Source organism: Cryptomeria japonica, chromosome 6 (genome assembly GCF_030272615.1).
Source record: "Cryptomeria japonica chromosome 6, Sugi_1.0, whole genome shotgun sequence".
In the NCBI taxonomy this organism is placed as follows: Eukaryota; Viridiplantae; Streptophyta; class Pinopsida; order Cupressales; family Cupressaceae; genus Cryptomeria; species Cryptomeria japonica.
In genome coordinates this window covers 187,950,778-187,977,356 of record NC_081410.1, presented here as the reverse complement: position 1 = coordinate 187,977,356, position 26,579 = coordinate 187,950,778, and the positions used below count along the sequence as shown (strand labels likewise).

Sequence of the window (26,579 nt, the reverse complement as noted above, 5' to 3'; positions counted from 1 at the left end):
TGATGCTGACAATAATTTATATTATAAGATCATTGATGATGATATACTGATTATTGAATTATTTGTTGATGAAATTATTTTTGGAGGTGAAAATAAGTTGTGCATGGAACTTGCTAAAAATATGGAGAATGACTTTGAAATGTCTATGATTGGAGAAATGATTTTTTTCTTAGGTTTGTAGATTAGATATACTGACAAAGGTATTTTCATCTGTCAAAATAAGTATGCTAGAGAATTGTTAAATAAATTTGGTATGGGAGATTCTAAACTGGTAAGTACTCCTATGATTACAAGTGAGAAATTGACAAGGAAAGATGTTTCCGCATCGGTAAATCCTACAAGATACAAGTCTATGATTGGAAATCTGCTTTATTTGACTTAGACTGAGCCTAACATAATGAATGTTGTTTGTATTGTATCAAGATTTCAGAGTGATCCTAGAGAAAATCATGAGAGTGCGATGAAAAAGATTTTTAGATACTTGCAAGGTACAATAGAATATGGTTTATGGTACCCTAAGGATGATAACTTTACTTTATGTGCATATACAGATGTTGATTGGGCTGGAGATGTTGATAACCAGAAAAGTACTTCCGGTGGAGCTTTATTTCTTGGATAGAAACTTGTTTCATGGATCAGGAAGAAACAATCATGTACTTCTTTATCTATTGCTGAAGCTAAGTATGTTGCTGCCGCTACTAACTGTACACAAGTTTTATGGATGAAGCAAATGTTGAAGGATATAAAGATGGATTGTAATGAACCAGTAGTTATTCACTGTGATAACTTTGTTGCTATTGATATATGAAAGAATCTGGTATTTCATTCTAAGACAAAGCACATATCTATCAAGTACAACTTTTTGAAGGAAAAAGTGGAAGCAAATGAAGTTAGATTGGTTTATGTGAACACTAAAGAAGAGATTGTGCATATCTTGACTAAACCTTTGCCTAAGGAATCATTTAAATACTTCAGAGACAACTGGGAGTTTCTGCCCCACCGGTAGAGACTTGAGTGATGCGGCTTGGCATCAGTCCGGTATGCATTATTAGAGATACTATTCATTCTGGCACTAATGTGGGGATGTTGCTTATCAGGGGGAGTAGTTAACTTTGAGTTTCAATGGTTTATGTTTTTTCTTTGATATTTTTGTTAGATTTCTGGCATTGATGTCAAAGGGGGAGAGATATTGATGTGAAAAAGAAAAAATTAAGGAGTTGTATACATTAGGGGGAGAGATATATGTGTAATTGAGAGATTTACAAAGATATCATTCATAGGGGAAGTTTGGTCTTTGTTTCAGAACTTCATTGCTATATCTTTGAGTAGGAGATTATTGGTTGTCTTCCATTGGGGGAGACTTGTTTGGCATTTTTTGGTACTTAGATGTTTTTCACATATAGTATTGCTATCAATGCCAAAGGGGGAGATTGTTGGCCATTTGGTGGAATTTATTATGTGTTGCATTGATAATTTGTCATTGATGTCAATACTAGTTGTTTGGATGCTTTACCGACACCCTTCTGGTCTCGGTAGGATGAGTGGTTTCTGGTTCGTTTGGATCCGACATGATCTGGTAGGCTCTGGTATGGTTTGGTTATGGAATTGGCTTGTTCATGATACTCATGTTCATATTCAGTTAGTTGGTTTTGGTCTGGTGATTGGATGCTATCCTGTTTACTTGGAAGCTTGGCTTGCGGTTTCGGTGAAGGTTTCACCGGCAAAGATTTTGTTGAAGATCTTTGATGAATTGCATAAGTGGTGTTGATGCAGCTTCCGGTATGGTTTCTAGATGTTGTTGGTGATCATGTTTGAGACTTGGTGGATGGAGATCATTGCTTTAGCATGTGGACCTGTATTGGGTCCTGGTTGATCTAGGTTATGGATCGGCTCAATGTAACGTGTGGATTGGACCTCTCGATGTGTTTCCGAGATGTCATATGTGTTAGATATTATTTATTTGGTCTTAGGCTGACATGTTTTGTAATTATGTAATTGGTTTATTGTTTGGTGGTTGACTTGATTGTTTATGGTCGAGGGTCTGTATATATATATGTTGTAATATCTCATTGTAGATAATCATATTGGATATGGATATGGATATGTAATGTGCGAATAATGTAATATCATTTAGGTAGAGGATTTGGCCGATCATTGGAGATCGAGTTGGGTTTATGTAAGAGGATTTAGTCCTCTGGTATTGAGCTTAACTAGAACTGTACTCAAGCATAGGAGATGTTATCTTTGCAGTTCAATCACTTCTCTGGATTGTAGTATGGATTTCTATGTAGTCAGTGAGACTCCTTTTTGTGATGAGTAGTGCACTCTAGGCTATTGGCCTTCCTGCAAGTGCAGGCCCCTCAATTGTAATTCACATACTTACTACAGAAGTATTATCTGACTGTGGGTAGGTTTCCCACCATGGTTTTTCCCTTTACCAAGTTTTCTACATATAAATCTTGGTGTCATGTGGATGGTATTTATTCTCTGATTATTGTTTATGCTTGATTGGCTCAACTACTATTCTGGTATTTGGTTTAAGCATTCCGGTATTAAAGTTTTAATTGCTAAGTGTTTTGGTAATCTAAGACAACTGATTCACCCCCCTCTTAGTTGTCTTCCTGTTATTTGAACTGTCAAACATTTTTTGCATGGTTGAAGATGATGGTAGATATTGTCATTTCTAAATGGCAATACATTCACTTGACATAGTGTGTGAAAGTTTACAAAATTTAATCACATTGACAATGTGAGGGACTTAGTGTTTACACACAAAATTTAATCTCATTAATGCACACAGAGCATATAGTGTTGTGTTTGGGTGTAAATTTTTGCAGTTCTTGAAAATAAAACTTAAAAAGTAGCTAAATATTGATAAACTCAAGAAATATTTACCATCACCAAGAGTAAACTAGTCAACAGTGAATGATCTAGCATGAACCTATATTTTTAAGAATTCTTAGTCTACACATAAAATGCATGCATGAACATAAAGGCTTTATGATAATAACTTCAATTGAAATGCATGATAATAAATGAAAAGGTGAGATTATATACCATAAAAATATGTCGCTTCGAATTATATCGAGTGAACCTACTATGTTGACGCAAAAATCATAATGCGATAGTGTTGTATATCATCAAAAAAGACCTACATGAGCATAAAGGTTTTGCGATAATTATATCATCAAAAATTGTCAAATAGTGTTGTCTATTATCAAAAATTGTAATGCTCATCAAATGCATGATAATAAGTCATGTTGGAAAATACATCGGGCCTTCAAATTATATCGAGTGTACTCTCTATGTGCATGCAAAAACCGTGTTGCAAAAAAAATGTTCATCGATAGACTTGCATTTTGATCACATCCTTAATATACACGTAACAAACTTGAACATTAAGGTTTTATGATCATTGTTTGAAATGAAATGAATGATAAAAAAAATAAGACACCATTAAAGACCTACTACTCAAGTGTTCTTGAAGGGTCATCTCTTTGCTTAAGAGTATCCAATATTGCTTCATGATTAGCAGTAGTCATTTTCCATAGCTCTTTGGTCTTCGGTTTTGCTTGATGCTTCAACAACTTGACATTTGTAGCTATAATAAGGTGTGAATACATGAGAATGGTTTTGTGTCTCTCATAGTCTTCAAATGTAGGTTTCCATTCTTTATAATCATGTATGTTTGCAACCAAGTTCCCACAACAACAACTGAACCTATAGGATATGTGAACCCATCATCATCTGTCACTAGTTGTACAAGATTTGATAGACAGTCATACTCAAGTGAACTTTCTATGTCATCACTTGACAAGGATATTAATTGTTTGAGATAAAGGAGTTAGATATTGTGGAACCCATGTATCAACCCACTCACTTGACTCACAATGATCCTAATCACACCAAACACAACTCTAACAAAAATAAGCCAACACTCATGTCCAAATGGTTCGTGTACTTGCATTTGAGCTGAGAAATGAATGCATCTTTGAAGAATCTTTAAGGGGTCATAAGTTGTCCTTAGGGGTCATATGTTGTCCTTAACGGTCATAACGACCCAATATGGTGTCATAAGGGGTCATATGTTGTCCTTAGGGGTCATATGGTATCCCATGACCCCTTAGGACACCATATGACCTATAACGACACCATATGGTGTCATAAGGAGTCATATGACCCATAATGACACCGTATAGTGTCGTAAAGGGTCATATTGTGTCCTAAGGGGTCATATGGTGTCTTAAGGGGTCATATGACACATTATGACCCCTTAGGACACAATATGACCCATAACGGCACAATTTGTTGGCATATGTGCAGAGTTTGATGACATGATGATAATGTATGTTGTCATTGATGTCAATATGCTGAAGTGTGAACTGGTATATTGAAGTAAGTAAACTGGCAAGTGAACCGGTATGATGGTCTGAACTGGTATGATGAAGTGTGAACTGGTATATGCAAAGTCTATATCAGGGTTTCATTTTATATGACTACCGGTTGGTAGTTTCAGCTTCAGGGTTTCCGGTTGATGCATTCCAAGTTTATGTGATTCGACCGACGACATCCTGATCTGGAAAATACAGAGGTAAGCTCCCTTTGAAATGTTTTTTTGCAATAGGATAGGACACATTATTGTCAACTGTCCTAATAGTGATAATAAGGACAAATCAGAGAAGTTCAAAAAGTTCAAAGGAGGAAATAGGAGAAACTGTCTTGTTGCAGTTGATGAAGGTGTCACTAATGATGAATCTGAAGATGAATAAAGTGAAGATATAGTGTTTGTAGCCATTAAGGAAGATGTGTCAGACAAGAGGGCTCTTGTCTCTCGCTTAGATAATTCTAATTAGTGGATTATTGATGTTCTCATCACATGACTGGTGACTGGAGGAAGTTTATGTTTCTGGAAGAGTACGATGGAGGTGTAGTCCGATTTGGTAATGATGCACCATGTATGATAAAAGGTAAAGGGTCCATCTCTCTACATGGAAAAAGCAGTGTTGATAATGTGTATTGGGTAGAAGGTCTCAGGCATAACCTTTTGAGTGTTTCCCAGCTAAATGATAAAGGACTCACTCTGGAATTCAAAGATGGAGTGTGCAAAATAAAAGGAAAGAGTGGTGAACTGATGGCCACTGGTATGCAGACCAGAAGTAACTTATTTCAGTTAAATACAAATATCAATCAATGTCTAATGGCTAAGTTTGATGACAATTGGATATGGCATAGGAGACTCTGCCATGTAAATTTTGATAATATTGTGAAGACCAGTAAGATCAAGGCAGTTAGAGGATTGTCTGTGTTGAAAAAACTAAAGAATCCTTTGTGCAGAGAATGTCAACTGGGGAAAATGTCTTCCTCAACCTTCAAAGGTAAATCTTTCACAGCGGATAATTTACTTGATCTTGTGCACACTGATTTGTGTGGTCCTGTGAAAACTAGGAGTGTTCAGGGAGATAGGTATTTTATGATTCTTACTGATGATTTCTCTAGAATGATGTGGGTCACATTCTTGAAAGACAAGTCTGAAGCTTTTGGAAAGTTTAAAACCTTCAGAGCACTAGTTGAAAAGGAAAGTGGTAAGAGGATTAAATGCCTTAGAACTGATCAAGGAGGTGAGTTCACTTGTAGTGAATTCAATAAGTACTATGAAGAGAACGACATCAAGAGGCAATTGTCTGCCCCCCAGACTCCATAGCAGAATGGCCTAGCAGAAAGGAACAACCAGACTGTAGTTGAAGCAGCCAGAACGATGCTAATTCAAGGGAAGGTTTCTCACACATTTTGGAGAGAAGCGGTGAGCACTGCAGTCTACACTATGAACTGGGTACTCATCAAGAAAGGTAAGGATAAAACTCCTTATGAGTATTGGACCGGTAAGACTCTAGTAGTAAGCTACTTCAGAGTATTTGGTAGAAAGTGTTATATCAAGAGAAGTGAACACCAGAGCAAGTTTAATGCAAAATGTAATGAGGGAATATTCCTAGGGTATTCCACCAAGAGCAAAGCTCTCAAGTGTTTTAACAATAAGACTCAGAGAATTGTTGAAAGTATCAATGTTAGAGTTGATGAAACCTCTGAGAAACCTAAGGAAACTGACAGCAAGCGAGCGGTAGATGAACCGGGTGTAACCTTCTGGGAACCAGTTGCAAAACAACCTAGTACAAGTAACAGTGCTCGTACATTGGTAGATGTTGCGGTAGATGAAGATGAAGATGAGGATGAAGAGGAAAAGAAAGAGGAATCAGCTAAGATCATTCCTAGGTATGTAAAGTTGCATCATGATCCAAAACAAATCATAGGGGATAAGGATGTAGGAATAATTACAAGAAGAAAAGTCAGAGAGAACTCTTGCATGATTTCTGAATTTGAGCCCAAGACATTTAAAGAGGCACACAAAGATGAAGACTGGATTAAGGCTATGGAAGAGGAACTTGACCAGATAGAAAAGAATGGTACATGGTCTTTGGTACCCAGACTTGAGCACAAAAAAGTTATTGGCACCAAATGGGTTTTTAGAAACAAGCTGAATGAAGATGGCACACTGGTAAGAAACAAAGCAAGATTGGTATGTAAGGGATATGCTCAAGAAGAAGGAGAAGACTATGGAGAAACCTTTGCTCTAGTAGCTAGATTGGAAGGAGTTCAAATGCTACTTGCATATGCAACCTTCAGAGATTCAAAGTGTATCAGATGGATGTAAAATATGCATTCCTGAATGAAATACTTGAAGAGGAAGTGTATATAGAGCAGCCATATGGGTTTGCCCTATCAGAAGATAGTGATATGGTGTGTAGGCTACATACAGCCTTGTATGGATTGAAGCAAGCACCTAGAGCATGGTATGAACTTTTACACTCCCATCTTGTGAAGTTTGGATTTGAAAGAACAAGTGAAGATAGCAATATCTATCTAAAGTCAGAAGGAGATCCGATTCTGATCTGTGAAGTGTTTGTTGATGACATAATTTTTGGTGGAGATGATAAGATGAGCCATGCATTTGCAGATGAAATGAAGAAGGAATTTGAGATGTCACTAATCAGAGAGATTAAGTTCTTCATTGGACTACAAATTCAACAAATGAAAGATGGCATCTTTATCACTCAGTCCAAGTATGTCAAAGAGGTGTTGAAGACCTTTGGCATGGAAGACGGCAAACCGGTTGGTACACTGATGATGACTAGTTGTAAATTGCCAAAAGAAGATGACTCAGCATTGGTGAATGAGAAGTATTACCAATCAATGATTGGTAAGTTGCACTATGTAGTACACAGCAAATCGGATATTGCACATGTAGTGGGTATTGCTGCACATTTCCAGAAAAGTCTAAGAGAATTCCACTTGGTAGCAGTCAAGCGGATTCTTAGATATCTAAAGGGAACTATAGATTATGGATTGTGGTACCCATACAATAATGATTTCAATCTCAGAATCTTTACCGATGTCGATTGGGCTAGTAATGTGGACAACCTTCTTAGTGGTAGACTAGTCTCATGGATGAGCAAGAAGCAGAGTTGTATCTCTCAGTCCACAGCAGAAGTAGAATATGTAGCAGCATTTATGAACTACACTCAGACAATTTGGATGAAGCATGTATTAAGCGGTTTCAAAGTCCCTGTATCTGAACCAGTGAGTATATTTTGTGATAACACAAATGGAATTAATATTTCAAAGAATCCGGTATTGCATGCTAGAACCAAGCACTTTGAGCTCAAGTATCATTTCTTGAGGGAGAAAGTTCAGAACAAAGATGTTATATTGGAACATGTTTCTAGTAAGGAGCAGTTAGCAGATATATTCACCAAGCCTCTACCGAAGGCTACATTTACCTATTTAAGAGGTGAATTAGGGGTGTTTCCCCTTCAAGTGGTGAACTAAAGGTATGTGCTCCACATCAGTCAGGTATTTCCTTGTCAAATCTTTTCAGAATTGATGTGTTGAAGGATGCTACTCCTCAAGGGGAGTAGCATAGTGGAACATGGAAGCTTTTGCCTTCACTTTGGCATTGCTGTCAAAGGGGGAGAAGATGTGAAGTAGAGAAGATATCTGCAGTATTGAAGACATATGTAAGCAGAGAAGTAATATGGTAGAAGATGTAGAGATATCTTTGTGTATTGGCATCAATGCCAAAGGGGGAGATTGTTGGCATATGTGCAGAGTTTGATGACATGATGATAATGTATGTTGTCATTGATGTCAATATGCTGAAGTGTGAACCAGTATATTGAAGTAAGTAAATTGGCAAGTGAACCGGTATGATGGTGTGAACTGGTATGATGAAGTGTGAACTAGTATATGAAAAGTCTATATCAGGGTTTCATTTGATATGACTACTGGTTGGTAGTTTCAGCTTCAGGGTTTCTGGTTCATAAATTCCAAGTTTGTGTTATTCAACCGACGACGTCCTGTGATGAGTTAGTATTGAAATGAAGATTAGATCGCGTTGCCACATCATCCTTGTGCACATGAAGGATTTCCTTGAGGATCTTAGATGAAGAAGATTGATTCTATCTACCTCGGGAATGTGCAAACTCTTAGTAAACGATGGAGAGCGTGTGATGGGTTATCAACTTCTAGAAGAAATGAAGAACGAACGATGGAGAACGTATTAAGATTTGTTCAAGATTGTTTTACCCTATGTAATGTGATCAAATGGCCAGGATTGGACCGACTGTATTGGTAACCTAGATGCTTAGGGTTTTAGGTTTTGGTCATCGACCTAATTGTTGTCTATAAGGTCGATGATGGTTTTCATTTGAAGTTGTTGGCAAATGAATGTATGTGAGGTGATTCTTGCCAGACTGAAGGAGTAAGCAGAGATTTGCAGAGTATGATTGCAGATGTAAAGAAATTGAAGCGGATCTGCCTTGGCATTAAGTGTTGTTATCAGATCAATGTATTACCTATTCACTTCTAACCATTTCAGCAGATGGAAAATCCCCTTATTGGGTAGCTTTAACAGGCTTTTTGTAAATCCTTTAACAGGGTGACTCAAAATCATTGAGTTCTTCAAATCCTCTTACAAGGTAACCTTTAACAGGGTTTTAACCTCTAAGCGGGTATTTGGCCATCCCTTAACCGGGTGATCCCTAGCAGGATCGGTTCCTAGCAGAACCTGTTGTACAGTCTTTAACCAGACTAGGCTCCTAACAGAGCGAACTTCATAAGAGTTCAAGAACAACTTGTGGGTATTCATCCCCACTGTGGTTTTTCCCAGTTGGGTTTCCACGTGAAAAATCAGTGTGTTATGTGTGATGCTTTTTCATGTGATGTTTTAGTGTTTTCTGCTAAGCGGAATGCAAGCTGATCTAATGGTCATTGTATTTCTGATGTATTATTTGTTTAAGCATATGAGTGAAGTTGAGATGAGATATTAGGTTGTGAGAAGATCTAAGTGTTATCGGTTTATGTCTTTTACAGTCATACTGTGTTTTACCGGTAGTGCCTTGGTTTAGATCGGTGATATTGTTTACCAGTTAGTGCAGTCTTTTGCAGTTTAAGTTGTTAGAGAAGTTTTTGTCTATACTGATTCACCCCCCCTCTCAGTACCTATTGGGTATTTATTGTTCATCATTATTCATCACAATTTAGTGTCGAAAGGGGTCATATGGTGTCCTAAGGGGTCATAGGACACAATATGACCCTTAGGACACCATGGGACCCATACCAACCCAATATGGTGTCATAAGGGGTCATATGTTGTCTCATGACCCCTTAGAACACTATATGACCATTAACGACACCATATGGTGTCCTAATGGGTCATAGTATGTCATAAGGTGGAAAGATGAGCCATTATTACAATATAAAAAGCAGTGCTAATATTGCTTACAAAAAATTGACACCTAAGGGGTCATATGGTGTCCTAAGGGGTCATAGGACACAATATGATGCCTTAGGACACCATGGGACCCATACCAACCCAAAATGGTGTCATAAGGGTCATATGTTGTTTCATGATCCCTTAGAACACCATATGACCCCTAACGACACCATATGGTGTCCTAATGGGTCATAGTATGTCATAAGGTGGAAAGATGAACCATTATTACAATATAAAAAGCAGTGCTAATACTGCTTACAAAAATTTGACACCTAAGGGGTCATAGGACACAATATGACCCCTTCCCCCTCCCTCTCTCTATCTCTCTCTCTCCCCCCTCCCCCCTCTCCCCTAATCTCTCTCTCTCTCTCCCTAATATCGTATACTAATATATTTATAAATTAATATATTAATAAACAATAGATTAATTATGTGCAAATTTAGTTATTTAATTTACTTATTAAAATCGAATATCTGATACAATCATTCAGTTGTACAAATTTTAAATTTCAAATTTTGGCTTGGTTTTTCTTTGGGATTTGGCTTGGAAGTGACAAGCCTAGAAAGTCAACTGAAAAAACGTGTTTTTTCAGTATTCCTTGATTTTCCAGACTTTACACTGGTGGCTGACGACTTTTTTTATAGCCAAAATTGATAAAACGAAAAGGATTTCTTAAGAATGTTCTCATCTTTCCAACAATATAAGGCTTGTCTTATTTCGACTTTAATAAATAATTATTAGTTATTTTCTAATTGAATTCTGATAAAAGTCCAGATTGATAGATTGATTGAAAAACACTCATAACTTTCAAACAGTATAACATTTTTTGAATCTGAAACATGTGTCACATCCTATGCTTCATCTACTATAGGGAAAAATTAAAGAAAAATTGAATTTAATAAGGTTTTGATAAAGTTAAGGTGTTCGGACATAGGAGCTTCTGAATTTATGAAAAGTTGTAGTAAGAAATTCATAAATAATTATTTACTTTATAAAACATTATAAAAAAATATGTCACATCCGGACATGAGTCTAATACTTATATTATAAATATTATTAAAAAATATTATGTTTTGATTGTGATTAGGGTGGTCAAACATATGCCTACTTTTTATCTTTTTCCTGAAATTTTAGTACCACTACATTGAAAATTTCATCAAATAGGATTTTTTTTTTCCAAATACTAGTAGCTTAGAAACTACATTCAATTTTCTATAGATTCTCTTCTTACATATTTTAAAAATAATGTTCATAACCTATTCAAATTTTCATGTCAAGTTGCATAGCTCTAATTTTCTAAAATTTTATTGGCACTTAAAGGCCTATTTTGGCACACCATGATCCTGCACATACCCCTATAATAATTGTATAACCTAAATAATCCTCTCAATTGTGTTAATTTGGTAGGAGGTGACCAATCTAAAATAGCTTGGATATTTTGTGGATCCACTTGTATGTCCTTAGCACTAGACATGTCCTAGATATAAAATATATATTAATCTAAACTCATAATTAGATTCTCTTACATAAAATGATTGTTCTAAAATCTCAAAAATAGTATCGAAGTGTTTCAAATAGTCCATGTTCAAGTAAAATAGTATACATTTGTATGTGTATTTCTCAAATGACTTGAGCATAAATTATTTTTATGCTTGGGCTTAGATCGCATTCTATTAACTTTAGAAGTCATGGAAGATCATCTAAACTCCAAATGCACCTTCAACATTAAAAAATTGTAGTTCTATGATCAATCCTTCATAGATCTTGCAAAACATTGGTGAGTGAGCTCCTAAAATAAGAAGCACTAAGATGTGTGCTCTAGTAAAAGCTCATTCTTAAAACATCCACAAGGATTGGAGCAATAATACAATTTTTTTAGAGCATTTTTTCGAAAAGGAAAGGATTGAAATGGAAATAAAAACTATCAAAGGATTAATCATATTTAGAGGGATGAACTAGGATTACTTCATGAAGGAGATATCTCTTATCTTAGAACTAATAAATGTCTAAGTAAAGAAAAATAAAATCTAGAGTTAAAAAAATCTTGAGAAATTTAGCTAGCCAATGGTTAAAAAAACATAAACAAATTTCACAACTTAACTAGGGAAAGGAGTTACAAAAATCACTTCTATCAAATCTCATATAGGAGAACCTCTCACTAAGTCTAAACTCATTAAGGTTGAATCAATTTTCTTTTTGAGTGATTTGCTTGTAACTAAAAGAGATTCAAACTTGTAGGAAAAATAGACTTCTTATAGTTCATCCTTTATCATCACAAGTGAAGATAGTCTAATATTAATGATGTCTTTCACTAAGGATAAGATCAATTTTGATTCCTTTTAAGTGAACTCAAACAAAACATTGAGGCCAAACATATTTCATGTTACCTTCTATAAATGTTTTTGATTATGGGAAAAACAGGTTTTGAGGGGACACGAAACCCCTTACAACAGGTTTTGGAGGGACCCGAAACCCTCAAATTTTATCAGGATCTGGAACCCATAGAACAACGCTGCCAAAGAAAATTAACCAAGAAAACCAGCAGCCCAAACAAAGTTGAGCTGGCAAAAGCCAGCAAACACCAGTAGGAAGAACTAGCCAAACACTTAAGATATAATCAATATAAATCAAGTTGGCTACAGCAACTAGGCTAAAGATTCAAAATATGATGAGGGTTAGCATGCACCCTCAGCCAAACAACAAGGATGTTTCCGGCTCCCTTGACCTGAGACAGAGAGTTCAAACAACAAAAATCACGACTAGCCCATAACCAAAAACAACCACAATCTAGACTGGGCCCTTGAAAACTATCAGCAACCAGCCAGATAAGAAAAGACAAGGCAAATAAAACAAGATGCCTGGAGATAGAGGGATTTTGAAAGGCTTCCCTAACCTTAAAACTAGCTTTTGAAATGGCTCCCAGAACCACTTCAAAGGGTTTTGAAGTGGTACCCTCAACCACCTTGAGCTGAAAGAGAGGCCCGATCAGGACAACATCCATCCAAACAAGCACCACTGCACTCTCCACCTCAATAGGAGAAGATAGAAAAGAGCTTGAGAGAAAAGATCCAGCAACCAAAAAATCACTAGCCTCAAGAGAAAGGTCCTCCAAACCAGGAGAGGAAGCACCAAAAATCCCCTTAACCACAAAAAACACCAAGCAATCACTCCACCTCCATAGGAGGGCACAACGCCTCAAAAAGAGATCCATGGGACTGAGTAGTAAGAGAAAAAACCCTCAAAAGGAAACCAAAATTGGAAGCACCGAGGGCCCACATAGAAGAAACAGGACCACCAAAAGTGTAACCAAACTCCAACAGCAAAGAAACAACCCCCACCTCAATAGGGAGAGAACAAAATTTCCTCAAAAGGAGAGACCACACCAACTGTAGCCCAATACCAGAACAACCTCTACCCTGCAAAGCCGCCTCAGAACAGGAGCATCCAACTCCTTCCACAAAAGATATCTCCACCTCTATAGGAGATAAAACCTTCTTAACAGGCACATAGAGAGAAGAAGGGTGCCAAGAAACAACCCAAAACCTAGGCATTTCCACTGAAAGGGCATCCAAAGAGCTCCACAAATCCTAGCCCGAGAGGAGGAAAATGAAAAAAGAAGCACTGCAAGCATAAAATCCTTCGACCCAACAGGGGAAAGGGTGCAAAGAAGGGACACAAGCCAAAGCAGAGAAAAATGGCCTAACAAGACCGACCTAGCAGACAAGAGAGGAAGAAAGAGCCGCCATAAGAAATTCCCACTGGCTCCGAACCACTAAGTCCACAGTAGCAGCAGCAGCCCAAACAACCACCTAAGCGAGAGACCCCAGAAGCCGATCCACCAGAAAGAGGGAGCGAAGGGGGCATTGTGAATCATCCAGGTCAAGCCAGGCAGTGATACCCATTGCCAAGGGTCCCAAGCAATCATCCTCATCATCATCTGATTCCTCCCCTTCCTCAGCAACAACTGAAACCCTAGCTCCCGCACTCGCACGACTCCCGCTCATGATTTTTTTAAACTTTTTAACCTTCTATAAATGTTAATATATTGTTAAAAATAAATTTTGGTGGCTTATGATGAAGCTTGAAAAATTCAAAAGATATTAAAAGAAATCAATTTTACTTTTATTACATTAATCCTAAAAATGATTCCCTTGGGTCTTTCATACATTTGTAAAAAAATTTCTTGTGTGATACCATAAAATCCTATAACGAACCATCTAAAAGTAGGCACTCCCTTTTCTAATCACCCAAAGAACAAAATGACTTAATCTTGGAAATATCGATCATTGAAGGTATTAGAATGACTCAATCTTGGAAATATTCATCATTGAAGGTATTATCACTAGATATGAAAGCAATCACCCAATTATGATAATTTGCTTAACATCAACAAATCATATGATATAGTAATTGGAGGTTGCTCATTAGAAACTTAAAAAATTGTTTGCTTCAATGATAATTTTAACATCAGAAAATCATATGATATAGTAGTTGGAGGTTGCTCATTAGAAACTTAAAAATTTGTTCGCTTCAATGATAATTTTAGGAAATTGATCTTAAAATGAAGTAGCAAATGAAGCCCTTTGAGCCATTTTGTCAAACAGTTCACGTGCCTTGTCTATTCTTCCATATTTAACATATCCTTTTGTCAAACAATTCTTGGAGGCATTATGTCAAATAGTTCACATGCCTTGTCTATGCTTACACATTTTACAAGCATGTCTACTAGGGAAGCTATGGCAACAACATATGATAAAATTAATGAAATGGTTATCTTGCACTGGATGTCCACACCCTGTTCCAAAGCTCCCATTTTCACATATGTCAGAATGTTGTCAACAGTTTTTGAGTTTGGCTCAACACCTACGAATCGCACTTGGTTTTTGAGACTGGCTAAACACCTGCCAATCCTTTTCACCAAATGCATGTCTACATATCTTCCTATCAAATCATTTGATGAGACAAAATTTCTATGAGGCATCTGGTTATGTTTATGCTTCCTCATTTTGCATACGTTTGCCAAAGCGTTTCCATGTGTGATAGCTCACCATAAGTGTCATTCTTTGATGCTTTGATAAATATCCTATTGGCAAGAGACATTGTTTCAATGTAGATTGATGCATGAAAAATTCTTAGGAGTTGTCATTGATGGAAACTCAGTTCAGAAATCATATCTGGTACATGTAGATTTGATTTACAGGAAGTTTTATTATCATTAGGCATAAGTCTGGAAGGTGGAACATAGTATGAGTACAGTGCACAGATCTTGATTGGTTGCATAACTTTGGTTGTGGTAATAGAGGAAGTCGATTTGAGGTTCGAGGCAGCTTATTCTTTAATCCTAGTTTCCGGTGTTGATTCATGAGCGAGACTGAAGGTCTGGTATCCGGAAATTTAGGAAGAACAAATCTATTTTGATGTAACCTGTGTTCTAGAATCCTTGGGATGATTTTGATGATTGGCTTCGAGTTCAAAGAGATTGGGTCAACATGTGTGAAAATTATTATCATCTTGTTTAGGTCCGCATATGGATTTGTGGATGAATTGAGCCGACTTGTTGGTTACACGTTTCATGTTGCGTGTAATGCAGTTTTTGGAAGTCGACATGGGAATTGATTTATTTTGGAAATGCAGATATATAACACTGATTAATTTGAGCATTTTGGGAGATGGCATGAGTATGAGAAGACTATATGATCCATACCCTATTCCAAACCTCCCATATTGGCAAAAGCCTAAAGAATGCTAGGAAATAAAAACAGCCCCAAATACATAACCAAATACATAGTACTACGCAGGAACAATGTTTGAATTTGAATGATAATAGGACAAACGAGAAGGGATGCTACCAAAAGAAATAGGCCCACACTAGCCACACTAAACGATCAATGCTTAGTGTGTGTTGTTTAAGCCGTTCCAGAAAATTACCCTCTTAGTAGCATGAGATTGCATGGAACAATAAATCCTAAATTATAAACACTCTCACTTAATAGTAGCGAACCATTTGTTTCCTTTAATAGAATTCCATTATTTTACATGTTTTAAAAATATCCTAAAGTACCAAGTTTCCTATTTTAAAACTTATGAATGTTTTCCTCTCCTTTTTCAAGAAAAATGTGATAGTCTTCTAAATAAATTTCTAACTTAGATTTTAATATATGCCCTTTGACTTCATCATCATTATAATAAATTTTAAAGAACTCATAATAATTTAATCTTTACATAAAGTTAAACTTTAGTTTAAAACAAAAGGCTACTTTTAGTTTTTATATATAACATTTGGTATTAATAGTGATTAGTGAATTGTGATTTATTATAATTAATAGCTAGAAATTAAGACTCTTTATATAGAAGAGCATTCATGTATTAATTTGTTAGTCATTAAAATGATATTAAAACTAAGGATGATATTCTTTGGGAGATTAGAGAGTTGATATTTTATTAGAATCTTCTTGGAGTGCTTGGGTGTTGAGAGAATTAAACTCAATAATGTGAAATGCATTACCTTAATCAAGAAAACTCTTACATGAAGAGCTAATGTCCCCTCTCACTCTAGGGAATTAATTTAAGAAGTGTTTTCTTTTTCAATATTATTTGAAATTTTGTATAAAGATGTTTATCTAAGTATTCATAAGGTACTAATTACAAATCATCTTTTATGATATCAAGTTGATATGATTTTAATGAGTCTTGACTTGGTGGTAGGGATATCTTTTCGTGTATTGTCATTGATGTTTCTTATCAATAATCTTAAGTAGACAAGTGAACATGACTAGTCTTATATGTACATGAATGATCTTGTACATGTGTCATAGGAACTTGGGTGCTTCCATAAGAATTTTTGTACCGTTGTTTACTATATGCTTATATAAGACTCCTTGTTTGATATGTAATATTTATTGTGTGTAGAGTTGTCTTGTAGTTTGTGAGTAATTGACATTTGGATATTGCATGGCTCAATACTTATATGCTTAAGTAGGCACTTGTAAGGTCTTGATTGTTCTTGTAATAACTTGTATGACATACATTCTCATGTAAATGTTGTGAGTTTTTGGTACTCCTTGTGTGACTTATGATCTTGTATGTGGATTTTTGTGCTATTGGAGTATATTATTTTGTGTGCATTCAATGGGTGCCGAATATGGATAAAAAGAGAAGGGTGAGTTTCCAGAGAGGTCTAAGTCTCTGCTTTAACTCATCTGTCGATAGTCGACCCTAAAAGATCTTTGGCCAAAGTTCTATTGATTGCTTAGTATATTCTTGCTAAGTGAATCATTATATATTTTCACTCTCTTCCATATATTAGTGTCGATACAATAGCATCATAGATTTTAGATACACTAAGTTGCACCAAATTGCATCCCCTGTTAGTTTTGAGTTGCTAGACTTCTTCGTGTAGGGTCAATGGTTCTTCATGTCAGGAAGAACTCTGGGGAAGTGTAAATGCTTCGTAGTTGGGTGGTAAAGTTCTCCAGTAGTGTTCTCTCCCATGATGTCAACATGGGAGATAGATGTTGAGAGTCCCTGTCAAGATGATATTCAACTTTGTATCATATAATTCATTGTATTTGACTTTGAGGTATTTTGTAACCATAAGTAATTTTCTTATGAATTACAAATCTTTTGGCTCATGTAATTCATATATTGTGTTGAGTTGTATTAAACAATGTTGTCAAGTTATAACTTTATGTAACTAGTTTTGTATATTGGGCATATTGGGTTAATTGATAAAGTGTTTTACTTAATTATGTGTAAGTATGTGAAGATTTTTGGTAATTATGTAATTTAATATTTTAATAATATGCATGTCCTTTACAACTTGTAACCAATCAATCCATACCAAACTCCAAATGTAGCATAGCACTATTATGAAGTAATCAAGAAAATGACCATAAACTCAATATAAAGAGAACCATCAAGATCAATGTCACAACCAACCTAGGAATTAGGTTTATAAACATTACAATATGATCTAACCATCTCCTCTTAGGAGATCGCATACTCTAAGTGAACAATTCATGGTCTCAAGAGAAATGTCATGCCAAACTCTATACTAATAATTAAGAGTAAATTGTGACATAATAATAAACATACTCTAAACCAATCATCGCCTATAAACATATCCAATCACATGAAGATAACCATCTCCTACTAGTGTACCTAAAAATGTGAAAGAACCTTTTGCAACAAAAGGATCTAAGGACTCCTCCAAACATTTGCACACTAAGAAGATCATACACCATCTAATGGTGAATCCGCATCACTGACAATAACTCCCATTGAATCATGATAACTAGTCACAAATGATATCATGACAACCATCTCCTAAATGAAGATCATCTAGCTCTAAACACATACAATTAAAAATTCAATAATATTGAGTGTAACCATGATCTCCAAGCCAAGAAGATACATACAACCACTAACAAATCACCAATAAGGAATCAATCCTACATCACTAACTCATCATTGTCAAAATCTCCCACTAAAAATTGTACCTAATGAATAACCAAGCTATCATTACATTGTGATAAACCACATGCTACAAGTCCCAACACCAACTAGCTAGGTACTATAAACATCATCAATCCTCTCATCTCAAAACAAGCATACCAATGTAAAAAGGGACACAAACAAGGCTAACTAACAAAGTATGCACCACAATGAATCAAACTTGGTGGACATAAACAATCCATAATTGAGTCATCCCACTGTAACTAAATAGGTGATCAACCCATACATCTGCATAACACATAGGTTGACCACTAAAACATGCAAACTCATCATCACATTAGTATGTTTCAAACTCAAATATCAAAAAGAATAATCTTGTAGACCAAATGACTCAAACACAAAATCAACATCTAATTTGATTTTCCAAATGTGTCCACACTCAAGTACCATGTTCAAAGAACCAACTAAGCATCTAGGTGATAATCGACAACGTCCTAACACCAACTAAAATCACCACCAAATAACCATAATCATGATCATGTCATGTTAATATGAAAAGTATGTCTGCATAACCATGACACAATAATCATCACCAACATTATACCTTTTTAAATATCGTTTGCCAATATTTTAAATAATAATAATATAATAATACAATGTTGAAATACAACATCAAAGTGGCCCCAAGAATATTTTAGTAAATTTTCTACATGTTACACGTCCATGTGCAACTCACATAATAAATAAAATATTAATATTATAAACATTATTATGCAAGGTGTACAACACCTTATTTCCCAACATAAATTATTTCTCTATAACATCAAAAAAAAAATTAACCTTACCACACATAGAAATATCAACAAGACTAAGTTTACTTACATTATGGAATCCTTTTTTAGTCCCTCACATTTTTTTTATTACTAGGTTTACATTTTTGGACTCTACTTGCAACATGTATTTATGCTGGGGAACATATCCAATGTTGATATTCCTAAGAGCAAGCCACTTGAGATCCTCATACACTACCATATTATGTTATAAAAATGTAACCACCTATTAGTACCGCATAATTTTAAACCTTTTACTATAGGAAATAGTCCATCACATCCTAACAACATCTGGACTTCATCATATCTTATAGGCCTATCTTGGCTTCCTCATCATTGTCCCACTAGATTATATCAATCACTCCTAAATAAGAGTGGATAAAGTCAAATATCATATTGCCTAGAATCTCTCCTCACAATTATTTTTGTCTTTATTTCCCCATTAAAGATAAATATATCATAAAAGCATTGTTTATCAAGTTCTTACATTGCTTTTAAATTTTATCATGTTTTTTATATCTTAAACTTCATTATTCCACTAGCCCTTATAAATATACATTTGCATGTATATGAAATAGAACTAACTTTGGTACTTACCTTTCTCTTCAAACCTTAAGATCCTTTTTTTTTATGAATAGGCCTTCTCTATTAATAATAAATATTAAAGTACATATTCACAAAAAAAGGCTGGGGATACGAGATCATCCCGTGAGAGTCACTCGGCCAGCGACCGAAAACAAAAAAAAACAACAAGCTATTCATCAAAAACTTCCTCAGGAAACCAAAGAAGAGGTAGCTGAGGGTGGAGGATCAGGGTCATCTTTCTTGCCCCATACATCAACAGGGTCAGGGGTCGGGTTTGGCACAGAACACCCATCTTCAGGATCTCTTTCAATTTCTCCTTCCTCCTACCTGGGAGGCGAGATCACCAAATCCAGGTGAGGAAACTTGGAGGTGGTGTAGAGGGCCACCCAAATTCAGTAGCAGAAGGAAAAAATGCCACAGGGGCATCAGAGGGCCACCCCGAGCCAGAGCCACACCACGACGGGGAAGCCGAACGATGATGCCAAGCATCATCTCTCCTGCCCGAGGGGTGGTGGGGAGGCTGGGACTGCGGGGTCTGAGAGCGACGGGCATAGAAGTTGCGACCGCGACGGTGGCCACAGGGTAGAGTACAGTCGGCAGAGACAGATTCCAGCGGTACTCGGGCAATTGCACAAGGGGCATTGCCCCAGTGTTGAAGTCCTAAAGGTGGGCCACCTCAAGGGCCACCTTGTCAGCTTGTACCTGAATCTGCATTAATACATTGTTACAAATGCAAGCTTTAGCATAAAGCAAAACATTAGTATTCAAGCAGCTGTGAGAAAAAATAAGAGCATTTATATCCTTCCAAAGAGTGAATAGGATCTCCATTCTGAAAGCATGCCAAATCTGAGAGAACTTAAAGGGGATTCTAGGCGAATCACCCAAAAGAGCCATGTGCCAGGAAAATGGCTCAGACCGAAATGGCTGAAAAAAGTCATGATTCCAGCTACAATATTGTTGAGCTCTTCTACAGAACCAAAAGATATGCATAAAAGTTTCTGGGTGACCACAAAAATGGCAACGAGGATCATGCACTCCCAAATGCTTGAGCCTAGAACCCAAAGGTAGACCTTGAAAGAGAACACACCAAGCAAAGTGTGCAATCTTAGGTTCGGTGATAGCATACCAGACAACCAAAAACCTGAATCTCTAGGTAGTCTGGGAAGACTACAAGTGCCACCGTTGATTGAGAGTATGGACCATAGGCAAGTGAGGAACCAACCAAAGATAATCCATTTTGGGTTTGTAGTTGGTAAAAGGAGTCTAAGGATACCACTTCCAGTCTTTCCACCAAGGTCTAACAGACCAAATACCGAGCTTATGAAGTAAATTTGAGGGAAGGGCCGAGACTAGAAGGTCATAAGTCTATCGATTTGGTCGAGACAGATGAAACTGGACCTGGAGGTCTTCCCAAGACCAGAGGCTCATAGTAGATCTGGAAAAAAGATCCTTAGGGGTACGAATGTCGTGCTTGTGAAAGCATAGAGCACTGACACCCTGAATCTTGGCCAAAGGTAACCCTTGCACCTGAAAAAGAGGGGACCACCAAAGGTTGTGCTGATTCATGGATAAGTTGTCCTAAAAGCCATCATCGGCCCATTAGAGCCAAGGCTTGATAGCTTCCCAAGCATGCCAGATACTTTTGACCATAAAAGTACCTTGTATTTGAACAAGGTCTTTCATGGTGAGCAAGGTTTGCAAGCCAGTCCCTTTCTAGGATGGCCTTTTGGAAGGAAAGCCTGAAGAAATGCAATGCCAGCGAAGAATTTTCCAGGCCTTGTCGCCAAATAAGGCTCTGATAACCCATTTAGTACATAAGGCCAACCCTTGGTTCTGGGTAGAAATGAGGTCGAGTCCTCCGGACTCCTTGGGGAGACATCAGTAATCCTAAGCAACCCTATGAAAACCATGATGGTCAGACCCAGAGGCCCAAAGAAAGGCCCACAGAAGTCTTTCCAACTTCATGTAAGAGGCCTTTGAAGGAGCCCAACATGAAGAATAGTAAACATGGGTGGCGGCCAACACTTTGGAACAGACTTGGAATTTACCAACCAAAGAGAGAGGCTTGGTGATCCAGTAGGCAAGCTTTTTCTCGATTCTGGCTAAGACTGCCTGCCAGAGATCCGAAGGCGAAGCTTGGAAGGCAAAAGGAATGCCCAGAAAGAGAAATATTTCATCATACTAGAGCCATTTCCAGTCATAATGAAGGATCCATGGCGGAGCAGGAAGAAAGGACTGTCTGTAACATTGCGTCTTGTTCCATTGAATGGCCAAAATAGAAGCCAAGCAAAAAGTGTTAAGACACTGAAGAGCTGACTGCACATTATCCTCATCCTCAATGAGAGTGAGTAAGGAATCATCTACAAAGTGGCCATTGACAAGTTGGGATGGTAATACAGGCAAGGAGATACCATGGACATGCCCAACAGCGATAGCATTAGCAAGTAAGTAGCCAAACCCTTCCGCTACAAGAACATATAAAGTAGGAGTCAGAGGGCACCCCTAGCAAATGGATCTGAAAAAGGCCAAAAGCCGCAGACTGTTGGCCATTAATGGTGATGCAAGTCGAGGCATCTCCAAATAACATCTGAATAGATTGGATGAACTGGGGACCAAAGCCGAGGGCTTTGAGCATAGCCAAGATAAAGGGCCACTCAATGCGATCATACGCTTTAGAGAAATCAATCTTAAGAAAGATTGCCTGATGTTGAGAGCGTCTGGCCCAATCCATTCCTTCCCAAACAACAATAATATTGTCTAGAATAAACTTGGATTTAATAAATCCAGTCTGTTCTGGGCAGACAATAAGCGGAAGAAGATGTCGAATCTTAAGGGCCAAAGCTTTGGCAATGATCTTATAAGAGACATTAAGCAAGTTGATAAGCTACCAATTGAAAATGTCCTTTGGGTTCCCAGTCTTGGGGATAAACTTGATATTTCCCTGATTAATCATTTTTCCCACAGAGTGGGAATGAAAAGCTTCCAGATAGACCTTATGAAGGTCAGGACCAACACAAGGCCAAAGAGCTTTGTAGAATTCACAAGAGAAGCCATCACAGCCCGAGGCTTTGTCATCCGCCATAGAAAAAGCGGCTTCTTTGAGATCATCAATGGTCAATAAGAGATCACAAAAGGCCTACTACGAATTAGAGAGCCATTTGGGAACAACGGCTAAGCAATCTTGTAAGGCTTGGGTTATGGCCAGAGAATCTCCCTGCACTGTGAACACCTTCTCATAATGATGGACAAAGGCTTGCAATATGTCAGGTAGCTCAATGAGAAGAGCCTGTCCCTCTCTAATTTTCTTAATCCCAACAGAGGTATGATGGGCACATAGAGCCAGGAAAAACTCCTTAGAAGCCCTATTGCCAATTTTGAGCCAATGCAATCTGGCTTTGATTTGAACTCCTCTGGCAGAGTGGCTATTCGCAACTTGCTTCTAATGGTGGAGTTGAGCTAAATGGAGTTGCAGGGTAGAATCAAAGGGATTCAAAGACAAAGCTTTTGTGGCAACACATAGAGCTTTGGTGGTCACATCATATGACCGCTTGCGGTAGATGGAAAGTCGCCTACCATAAATGTGTAGAAACCTCGCAGAGCATGAAATGGCATCTTGCCACCACACAATCCAACCAGTGTGATGATGGGGCCTTGGTTCAAGATTCCACACTCATTGAATGTGGGGCATCGTGGATTGGTGGTGCAGAAGAGACGTGTTGAGGTAGAATTGCATTTTGGAAGAACATTGCTTAGCTGTCTACCATTCAATGCTAAATTTTATGGGGAAGTGGTTTGATAGCCTCACCTCAACAAGAGGAGTGACGGGCAAATCATGATCTTCAGAAAAAGAGAAAAATGATTGCGCAGATATCATAGCACGATCAAGCCTTTTAATAATTATGTCAGATCCAACTCTGAAATTCGACCAAGTGTGCCAGACCCCACTAGGATGACGGTGGTTGGTGTTAGGGTCGAAAATACCCAATTTATTACACATATAGTACCAGGCTTCCCGCTCTCTAGCTGTCCAGCGGAAAGGCAAAAAACCATCCTTATTAGAAGCCACCTCAACCATATTGAAATCCCCACACATGACCCAACTGGCAGGTGGAAGATTATCCACAATCCATTGCCTGAGGTAAGATCTTTCAACCGAATCATTGGGAGCATAAACATTAACGATCCCAACGGAATGATTGTCAATTGAAAGAAAAACCCAGACGGTGCGCTGCATGGGATCGACCCCATGAGAAATAACTGCAATGCACCACCGAGGTGAAAGGAGAGTGACAACTCCCCCTCGACTAGCTTCATGCTGAGAAGAAAAAATAAGGCTAGTTGGCCAAATAACACGACATGCAACATTTAGCACGAAAATTGCAATTTTAACTTCCTGGAGGCAAAGAACATCTAGGCCTACAATACGTTGACGAACATCTCGAACAAAATATTTTTTGGCAAGGTCTATGAGACCTCAAACATTCCATGAGATGTAATTCATGATAAAACCAACATATCTTCCTTGTCCCCAAGAGAGGAGAAGCTATTGCACAAAAAATACAGGTCCCCACTAGAGATGACACGTCATTTTTTTGCACCACCATCTACAATCTCAGCATGCCCTAAAGGGCTGCAAGAATGACATAGAGAGTGTGGAGCGGAAATCATAGACATAGCCTGAGGAGTGCGTACCCATGGAGGGCAAGCAACACCCTCAGTAGAAGCATTCCCCTATTGAGCAGGGTTTGAAACCTAAGTGAGAGCCGCTTGGGAGGACGAAGACTACACAGGAGGATCTGTCATCGGTTGAGAATTGGAACCGACGGGAGTCTTTTGGGCCGAAACCGCTAGGGTTTTTCCTTTGCGAACCACAGTTGTCCATTCATCCTTCTTGGCTCCATCCACTGGACGAGAGCTAGACTCCTTAACAAGGGGTTTCAATTTCGGTGTTGCCAAGGGACAATCCCTGATCTTGTGATTCGTTGACTGGTAGCGATAACAAGTGTTGGGAAGGTTCAAATAAAGCACCTTCTGGGTGAAGGTGTTGTCGCCCACTTGAATATCAACAATCTCTTTCAGGTCACGAGAAAGATCGACCTCTACACATACCCTCTTTTGAGGGCAAGCATTAAAAAAATGGTTTGGCTCGAGGCAAACAACTTTGCCAACAGACTGAGCAATGGTTTGCATGAAAGGCCAACAAGGCAAAGGAAGACTAGGGAACTCAACCCAGACTGGAGCTCGCAATTTTTTGTCATCTGAGACAGAAAAATTGTGAGACCAATGCTGGAAAACCAAAAGGGATGACCTAACAGTCCATGGACCATGGGAGAGAATAGCCTCTACATGGGAAGGGTTTGAAAAGTGAAACAAAAAAAATCCTTTTGTGAGACTTTGGACACCATTAAGCCTAACTCCATGAGGAGACCAGGCTTTGGCAACCCAATCATGAAGCATGCTTTCAGGAGGGATCCTACCCACAAAATATCCTATCAAAGTACATTTTTCAAGCCAATCACAGGCATTGTCAAAATCCTGAACTAGAAATACAACATCAGGCGAGGACATACCTCGTGAAACACTTTTGGCACAAACTTGCAAGGGTGTTTTCTCAGTGGCGCCATGAGGGTCCGTAGCAGCAACTCTAGCTGGGCTTAAGTTGGTCGGAGCCATAATAAACACAAAATACCGCAGAAAATGTGGTCTGAAACAAATAGGATGGAACACGCAACCTCAAACCCTAACATAGCTCATTGGGCTTCCAAATGCGAAGATCTTATTTTCTGGTTCATTGCATAAGAAAATTTTCTCCTCACCTACATGTTGGCTTAACATCATAGTAGATCTTCAATCTCATAAAAATCTATGTTCTTTTTCAATAACATGTTGAATTTATACACGTTAAAATACTAGAAGAATGATTAATTTAGAAGAGGCATGTGACTCCAATCCAAACCACCAATTTTTGAGATATCCTTTCCACACTAATAGTAAAAGGTATTACATTTATCCATGCTAATTTATTTTTCACTTAATAAATAACATCCTTTAATATTCCTCTCATCTATTTTAAACTAAACATATTAAATTGGTTTGAATTTGAAACTAATGGAACTGATGGCTTCAATCTCTATCCACAGTCTATTGTGAAGTGCTCATGGATGACTACTACACCTGAATGGTTTTGTCCCTCTACAAAGAAATTACCCTACAATGAAAAAAATGTCATAATAGCAACACACGAGCTATGAGTAAACACTGCAATTTCTCTTCCAATGCAAACATTGACCACCTTATTTGAAATGGAAAATATTGGACATATGAGCATCGTACAATCAAAATATAGCCCTCAGAGTGTGGACAAAACCTCGTTGCATTAAAGGACATAAAATCCCACAAAAGGGAAACAAACTAGTTTGATCAATCAAAAAGTAGAAGAAAAGAAGGTATAAATCAATTAGATAAGAATACATTTATGACCTTCAAGTAGCTTGACTACATGAATGTAGTGTAAAAGTGTTAAACACTCAGTTGGTTGACATTCTCTAGGCTTAATATGTTGCTTAGTGTGTGTGGTTAAGGCTGGCCCTTTCTTGGTGCTTCACTATTAATTGATGGGTTAAGAGAAACTGGGTTTAAAAATAGACATGCATATCTCATTGAAGAAGCAATGAAATATGCCTTTGGTAGAATTAGTAATGTAAACTTCATAAACATTAAACTTTTACTTGAATAGTATATCAATCTAGAGGTTTTGGGTCTAGATTATGAGATTTTCTTCTTCAATGTCATCCAGATTATGGGGGTGACATTATGGGGAACAATGTTTGCTCATCACCTACTCATCAGAGACAATATGGACGCGGTCAAGGAAGCTTTTTTG

The 26,579-nt window shown here is 37.6% G+C and overlaps 1 protein-coding gene across 1 annotated transcript; it reads right to left on the bottom strand.

Moving 5' to 3' along the window:
- Positions 1 to 24,478: 24,478 nt before the first annotated feature.
- Positions 24,479 to 25,369, bottom strand: LOC131077647 (uncharacterized). Its single transcript, XM_058015190.1, has one exon. The coding sequence runs from the start codon at positions 25,367 to 25,369 to the stop codon at positions 24,479 to 24,481; it is 891 nt and encodes a 296-aa protein (XP_057871173.1).
- Between the last annotated feature and the right edge of the window lie 1,210 nt (positions 25,370 to 26,579).

Bases quoted from the DNA above. Each gene is read 5' to 3' on its own strand.
- LOC131077647 (XM_058015190.1), bottom strand. From the start codon at position 25,369: ATGGCTCCGACCAACTTAAGCCCAGCTAGAGTTGCTGCTACGGACCCT.